This window comes from Manis pentadactyla, chromosome 1 (genome assembly GCF_030020395.1).
Source record: "Manis pentadactyla isolate mManPen7 chromosome 1, mManPen7.hap1, whole genome shotgun sequence".
Taxonomy (NCBI): domain Eukaryota; kingdom Metazoa; phylum Chordata; class Mammalia; order Pholidota; family Manidae; genus Manis; species Manis pentadactyla.
Genome location: NC_080019.1, coordinates 155,812,264 through 155,821,011, shown reverse-complemented (window position 1 = coordinate 155,821,011; position 8,748 = coordinate 155,812,264). Strand labels below are relative to the sequence as shown.

Here is an 8,748-nt window from a genome sequence, read left to right as displayed (position 1 = left end):
CCATCCCCTGTAATTAAGGACAATGGAAAATTTCAACAAGCCAATCCAGGAAGAACTTCTAATGGCTGAGACTCTTCAGAAATGAAATTTGGGTAACCTTAACAGGTAAAGATCAATGACCAGCTGAGGTGCTTGCTGAAGGCAAAGGATATAAGGAGTGAATAGTGAAGAAAGGTAGTTATATATACTAGCTATTACTCTATGATCAGTTTCAGAAATGAGGACAGTCATTCCATGAGCACCTTTTCCTTAGTTTTATATGAATACATTTGTGTGTGTTTCTTTAGAGCAATATCTTTGTTTCCTTTCCGCTAGTATTTGCTTATTGTAACATAAGATATATTGACTATATAACATAGTAATTAAGCATTGTTGACTTAATATCATGGCATTTAAGTTACCAGATATCAAAGAGAAAAATAAACACCACTGAGGTATTTACCTCCTTCTTTGGGGAAGGTTTTAGTGTCTTTTCAGTTGTGCATAGCATAGTAGTTTCATGTGAGGCAGAATTACGACCTTGCTACTGTCTTTATTCGAAGGTTAAATATATTTCAGGGAATTATGTATGGATATCATCTTGATGATGACTGGACTAATAGTGGTTTTTCTTAAGTGTTAACTTGACTGGGCCATGATATGTCCAGCTGTTATTATACATTTTCTGTTGTGTCTGAGGGTGTTTTCAGAAGGTATTTTTACTGAATTGGTAGAATGAGTAAAGCAAGTGGCTCTCCCCATTGTAGGAAGGGCCTGAGTTGAACAAAAAGGTAGAGAATGTGATCATCTACATTTGCCCTCTTACAGCACTAAATTATGTTTTCTACCTTTATCTTGCATCTACCTACCACTTCAGCATTTTATTTAAAAAATAATAATAATAATAATAAGGGAGAAATGTGGGATTCACATATAAATCAAGTATAAAAATCAAATGAATAATCATATCTGACTTGATTGTTTATAGTTCATGATACGTGATCAAAACCAAAAGTTTCTGTGACATGACTGCCCTTGCACTGTTCACCATGTAAGAACTTATTCACTATGTAAGAACTTGCTCACCAGGTAAGAACTTATTCGTTATGCTTCAGAATATTGGAGACTGTTGAGAATTAGGCTTGGGGTTGATTAATGATTGTGCATTGAGTTCCCTATACAGAATTTTATTGTTGACAACCATTTGATCAATAAATATGAGAGATGCCCTCTCAAAAAAAAAAAAAGGTAGAGAATGGTTGAATTTGCTCACTGTCTGGGTGGTTGACCTTGATTCTGCTGACCTTGGTGATACTGTTTTTAGAACTCAGACTTACACTAGAATCTATATCACTGGTCTTCTGTTTCAGGCCTTGGAACTGCAAGACTGGCTTTTGTGTGTCTCCCACTCCAAAGCAACAGATTCTGTTTCCCAACTGCAAGATCCAATATCTTACAATAAAAATCTTTATATAGATATGAATTTCTCTTCTTACACGTACAACCATATTGGTTCTCTTATACTGGAATGTCCTATATTACTAAAATATGTCAATGTAAATTTAGTGAATTTCTTGCTTTTATTGAATAATAGAGGAAAATATGATGATGCTACTATTAGCTCTTGCCCTAAAATAATTCTCAGTTAGAAGGTACTTTCTCAGAAGATGTAATAGTCACATTATTGCATTTGGGAAAACTTCTATATGAAATTTCATTGAGAAAGTTGGTCCAAAATGGATGCAACTTGAAAATGAACTTTAAATAACAAAGGTCCTACCCATTAATCTTACTCAGATGAGGCAATGGAGTTTTGATTGGTTATTATTACTTTCAATCATGGTTACAAGAAAAAGTTTTTTAAATGGCCACAGTTCTTCATTCTTAAAAATATAGCTCCATTGAAGACTGCATCCAGCTGCCCCAACAAGAAATAAAGTAAAACCAGAAGGTGGAAACCTTTAGAATGTTTGTAGTGTTAGTACAGGCTCAGTACAGGAAAGAAGGGTCAATACAGGAAACCTTAAACAATGGCATGATGTCACAATAAAAGTGGTGTAAAATGTTACCGCAGAAGGTTAATCTGAATAAAAAACTTGTATGAACTAAGGCATGAAGAACACCACCTACAAATGATAAGACTAACAGCCGGATACATAATCTATTGGTCATAACTATTGGATAAAGTAAAGGGTTGCATATGGCTACATAGCGATCATATGTAGTGTGTGAATGTAGGGGAGAGATGATGTGTAGAAACTTCATTTTGAATGGTCTCTAAGTATCCTGATATTAGAAAAACTTTGTTCACTGATTATTTTTAAAGTGTTTCCTATGTGTGGTCACAACCCAACAACATCTTATCTGAAATGTGGGCTTTCCACAGCTGTATATTTTACCTCTTTCCCAACATGCCACTAATATGATAAATAATGTACAAAAACAGATAAATGTATAAATAACAGAAAGTGAGAATGGGAATGCATCAGTGGAAATGAGATTTCAGTGAATTTCTAGAAGGTATAAAGTAGTTGGATGGTATTGAAGATGAAGCCAGCAAAGGGGAAGGTATAGACCAGACGTTGAGCACAAGACAAGGATGTGAGCCTGTCTGAGTACGAAAGTCCCCAACAGTCTGCTGTATACTTCCTCAACCTAAACAATGACTTGACAGCTAATGGACCATGCTCATATACTCATACTACTCATAGCTTGATGTCAAACTCCACATTAAAAAAAAAAAAGCCAATTAGGGAAAAAGACCTGTTCTAGTGGCAAGAGAAGTACACAGTAGTAGTTTTATTATCATTTGACTTTTTGAGTCAAAACACTGAATAGATCTAACATACTCTAGGTAATTGAGAGGAAATATTAGAAAATAAGAATATTATACATCAGCAAGAATCAACAAACTATGGACATATAGAATAACATGAGTTTTCTGTGTTGAAAGAGAAAAAGCCTCTGGACTTTGATCTATCCGTTCCTTTCCCTGGGGTTTGGGGGAATGCCTCAGGGAAAGAAAAGAGGGTAGATGACCTCATCTAATCTTGTGACCTCCACCTCCAGAAACATAAATATATTTTTTAAATACTTACATGGTATGTGTCTTTAAGCCAAACATCTAATTAAGGAGCTTCACCCTGATATTTTGTCATGCTCTATCCAAGGAACTAATCCGGAGATAAGATTAAGAACAAGTTTCTTTTAGTGCATGATGCTTGGCGATTGTCATGAAAGACTTTAGGGAGGGGAGCTGAGCTGGCATGCAGGCTCAGTAATCTCCCTGGGCTTCTTACAAGACTGAAAAAGAGTGATGTGCTATTATTGCACTGTGTGTATTTGTGCTGTCAAACCATTTTAATTTCACAAAGATCTCATGAGTACTTATTTAGGACCTCATGTATGCAAGCCACTATGCTGCCTGCTATAAAATACAGAAAGACTTTTAAATTGTAATCTGAAAGAGTTTGTAGACCAAAATAAGTATTACAGAAGGCCTATGTGGCCTAAGGAGAATATAGAAACCAGTAAAAGTTTGAAATGAGTAAACATTCTTGTCTTCTTCAAGGCAACCTGGAAATGCATCACAGAACTTTCGATATATCATTGGAGAGATACAAATATTATTTGTAATATGTGAGAGAGTCCTGGAAAAATGATACCATTTCAATTGTAACTGAAGATGGGGCAGTTGAGCGGGAGAGATTCTCTGTAGAGAGACCTGTGTGAGCAAACACATACACCTGTGAGAGAGAGGTGTGTCCCCAAGGCTTCCAGTAACGGAGTTTGTGTATGACACAGGGTAGAATCGTAGGCGAATTGTAGAGGAAGACTTCAGAGATAAAGCAGTGTTTTATTTGAAAGTACGTCAAGTAATGACAGAGGTAATGAATGCAGGGTGAAATATAAATAAATAGATGTATTTATATATTACATACTCTGCATATATAGAGATGTATGTATATATATGTACCCATAGTTACGTATCATATCATCTCAACGTACTCCAGAAGAAATGATCATGAATAAATGTATGTATCTCTAGATAATTAGTACATATGCATATAATCACGTATCAGTGACAGCCCATCAACAGTTCTGCTTATGAAGAATAATCTAGCATCTGTGTTTGGAAAGTAAGAGAATATCAGATGAATGGAAGGCATAACTAGAGTTTTACAGAACAGTCAGGCAGTTTTGAGGGGAGGGCCTGAGTGCTATCTTTAGAAGTATTTATATTATTTCAGTGTTGAGAGAGGTATGGCAGAGATGGACCTGAAAGTAGTTAACTTATTATACTTAAATAGTATGAAATGTGAGGAAAACCAGCTTTCAAAAACTTTCAGAGCACAGCAAACCAAATGCTAGCTCATTTTTGTGTCTTCACAGCCATGCACACTGGATATTATGACATCACATCACCTTAACAGTATTTCAGCACTGGTAATATGCAATAGTAATAAAGCACCTCGTTGTCAACAATACATTCCTTTCACCTTTAACATATTACAGATTTCTTTATCTTACTAGCTTCATTTTTTTCTAACTCTAGGAAGATTGAGACCATTTCCTTTCTATTTTGCTCTTGCCTCATCTTCTCAATGCCCATCAATGCTTAGTTCTCCATTCTAATCTCTTAGTTTTCTGAATTAGTGAATCCTTTCAGATTACCCAACAACATACAAACAGCTAGAAAGGAGCTTGTAAGGCATCATAGACTGTGAGGGGCAGCCCATTTCTAGCTCCTCATAGAAACGTACAGAGTTAAGAGCATCTCTTATAGTTTGGCATCGCCCTACTATCTTAACTCCCTTCTCAAGTTTTCCTCATTGCTTTTCCATCCTGTGTATCTCTCCATGTGACATGAGGGGTGAATCCCCACAAGAAGTGAAAGTCACTCGCCATGTCCCAAGTAAAGTGTAATGAAAGACCTGATGGCTAGCAGAATTCCTGGGATCTGCCTCTGTTCAAAGACAAATCTGCCTCCTCCATGGGGTTCAAGGTGATATGAGTGTTCAGGCTTACAGTTGTATTATTATCGAACATATCATACTCAAGTACTTTTCAGAGATGTAGCATTATTTTTACACTTAATAAATGTTTAAGAAGTACATTTATAAAGCTACACTGAAGAATATACAATCATGTAATATGTTCCATTTGTTTTCTGGTTTGTTATATTAGTTTGATATGAATAGTTGATTAAAAATCCTTGTATATTCCTTTGTAACATATGCAAATATTTTAGAGGGTATTAGGTACTAATATGTTAAGTCATTAAAATATGAGGAAAATTATAATTGCAAGTATTTTGAACACTAAGCACATAGCAACATCTAATCTGTGCAATTTTGTGACTGTTTTAAGTAGTGAGAACAGATATTACCCTGACAACTATGCATTTCTCTTTATCATTTTTGTCAGTGAATCTGTGACTTTCTTATTTCTCAGGCTGTAGATAAATGGATTTAACAAAGGAATTATGACCGTGTAAAATAGAGAGTCCACCATATCTTGATCATCTGATTGTGCAGATCCAGGCCGCACATACATGAAGAGAAGGGGGCCATAGTATAAAGAGACAGATAAGAGATGAGCTCCACAGGTGGAGAAGGCTTTCTTTATGCCTTGTACAAACTTCTTTTTTAAGATTGTAAAAAGCACTAGTGTATAAGAGACAAGAACAATTAGAATGGTGAACACCTGTATTGATCCAGAGAAAATAAAAGCCAACATTATATTAAAAGAAGGGTCAGTACAGGAAATCTTAAACAGTGGCATTATGTCACAATAAAAGTGGTGTAAAATGTTGTTACCGCAGAAGGTTAATCTGAATAAAAAACCTGTATGAACTAAGGCATGAAGAACACCACCTACAAATGATAAGACTAACAGCCGGATACATAGTCTATTTGTCATAACCATTGGATAAAGTAAAGGGTTGCATATGGCTACATAGCGATCATATGCCATACTTGCCAAGAGAAAACATTCTGTGGTTGCAGTGACTACAAAAGAAAAAAATTGTACCAAGCATTCAGAGAAAGATATCATCTTACTCTTGGTGAAGAAGCTGACCAGCATTTTGGGGGTCACTGTGGATGAGAGTGACGTATCCACAAATGCTAAACAACCGAGGAACAAGTACATGGGGATGTGAAGTCGAGAGTCATTCCAAATGAGAGTAACCAGACCAATGTTCCCCACAACGGTGATGAGATATATCACCAAGAACAAGAGAAACAGAGGAATTTGCCACTCTGGTTGATATATAAGTCCTGTGAGAACAATCTCTGTCAGCAGGGTTGCATTTTCAGTATCCATGTCTTTGTTGGATGGTCCCTGAAAAGAAATTAAGTAAATGTACAAAGAACATTCACAAAGATATCATAAAAAGAAAACTCTAATAAAAAAACTGCAATAAAATCACACACTAATCACAATGCCCTTAAAATTATTTACTACTTCTATATGTGTGGAAATTATACTGGGGAATTGAAGTAATGGAAAATGCAATTATTTAACCATGAAGAACATACAGGAATGAACAGATTTAGAAGAATGAAAGCACATCCTAAACATGAGCTAAAAATGGATACTTGAAATGTATTACAAAATTTCTGAGTCTGGTATATTGATGAGGGCCTAGGGAAAAGAAGCTTGAATTACTATAAAATGAATTGAATGCCATGTGAAGGATGGCCTTGATCCTTATTGCTCAGGCAATGGGCATGTCCCCAAAACTTTTAAGACAAGGAGTAGCATCAAAATATATTTTTAGATTAAATATTTTAATATAGAAAATATGCTGCAGAGGGTGGTTGGGTAACTAGAGTCAAGGTTACCAAGTAGGCAGTTCTTACTATTGTCCAGTGGTTCCCAAACCAGATTATATACCAGAATTGTTTGGGGATCTTTGTGTACAAAATATCAATTGTGAAGCGTTAATGTAAATGACTAATGTCTAAATACCTGCAATTTTTTAAACACCTTCCTGTTGACTCAAATGCATGTGAAGTTGAGTATATGCATGATATGATATTGGGAGTGGTGAGGAGGACAAACAGATAGATCACAATAAATTCAAATGTAGAGCCCCTGGGACTTGGTGAAAGATGTGAAGTAGGTGGTCAGTGAAGTACAAAGGAGACACTTGGTTGACTAGGTAGATGGTCATTCGAAATTGAGTTTGAAACCTTAGATGCTCTGAGAAGTTTGTGGAAAAACCATCCTCTAAATATCTAAGTGAAAGAGCTTTGTAGTGTGAGTCTACTAGAGCTTGATAGAAACAATGACTTGGGGTCATTGGGGTAACTGAAGGCATACTTATGCATACTATCCATTAAAGAGTGTGTATAGGTATAAGAAGGAAAATCATGGAAAAAATTTGAGGAAGTCTATTGAAGAGGTTACAAAGAGATACATGTCACTTTTAATAGGCAAAAAATGAGTCTTGGCATCAGGCACAGGGTAACATTCACTCCAGGAGTCAAAAGTACCTGAGGCTGACTCTCCATTCCCCCTTGCACCTAGCATGAGGGGATGGGATCTAGTTTTGATCTAGATTTGATCTAGTCAAACTCATGTACTACCTTTCACTAGGAATTCTTCTGGGTTTATATTAAGAGCACTTTACGTCCACCAGCTTTCTTAGCTGGATAAAATTGAGCCAAAGATTGCAACTGAATATAGGGAATATAAATAACCAGTGCCAATGATTCTGGCTGTAATGTGTATTTTTTATCAGAGTGTGCTTCCTTCTGTGCAATCCCAAATCACTTAATAATTGAATACTCACAAATTCAATTTGTGTGTTTGTACTTATTAGGTCATAAATGCTTGGAAGTGTAGTGAAGGGACATTTTCTGAAAAATTTCTACAGTATATATGTTAAAATACTCACTGAAATTACTGCCAGAAAGAGAAGAAAGGACAGAGGAGCTCATATGCAAGTGATTGGCCTTAAAAGTTCAATCAGAGAATGTGATAAATTAAAAGGAATGGATCTTTTTATTCAGAAAAAAACAGAAAAATTTCTTATATAGGAAACATATTATGTAGTATTTAAATCCAGTTTACATTTTTAACATTCTAGTTCACCACAACTTGTCTCAAAAGTTATTATAATTATGTTAGAAAAATAATAGATTATTGTTAAGGGGAACAATTCAGTAGTACAGATATTTTGCTTATCCAGAATTAGTCACAAAAATAAGATATGCAGATAATCATTAATTATTTTAGATTTCACTTGCTTTGGCATATTCTGAATCTCTTTAAAATTATTATAAATCATACATTATCTTAATTTTTTAAATAAAGAATGTCACATAATTCATTTTTCTCTTACCTATATCTTGAATGAAATTGCAGAGATCCTTTCAAAGAATTTGGCTTTCCAAGAAAAACATGATATCAGTGGAATGATGACAGCATACAGAGCAACTCTTTGTACACTGATTCATTTTGGAGGCTTCATTTGCAAAAATCAGAAAAATGTTGTTTATATAAATTTGCTTTGGATCCAAGAGTCAGCCCATTGTACACAGTATGTTTTTGCCAGAAAAGGAAGGAGTGCAGAACTAAAATTCTCCTAATAGCACCCAAGGATTCCCTTCAGGACAAAGTCCAGCTGTTCTTCTGGGTATTGTGGACTTGGACATGTATGAGAAGTCCAGGTTGTCCCACAGGGCATTACAGTCTCAAAAGTCATAAACATCAAGTATTGTAGACAGTGCTAATTTTAACAATTGAAATTGCACTTCA

General features: G+C 35.4%; 1 protein-coding gene across 1 annotated transcript; it reads right to left on the bottom strand.

The window, feature by feature from the left end:
• Window positions 1–5,315: 5,315 nt before the first annotated feature.
• Window positions 5,316–8,748, bottom strand: LOC118927876 (olfactory receptor 5H2-like). Its single transcript, XM_057497035.1, has 2 exons — window positions 8,333–8,748; window positions 5,316–6,324 (listed from the first exon to the last, which is right to left on the bottom strand). Exon 2 carries the CDS (start codon window positions 6,304–6,306, stop codon window positions 5,377–5,379), a length of 930 nt encoding a protein of 309 aa, XP_057353018.1. The 5' UTR covers window positions 6,307–6,324; window positions 8,333–8,748; the 3' UTR covers window positions 5,316–5,376.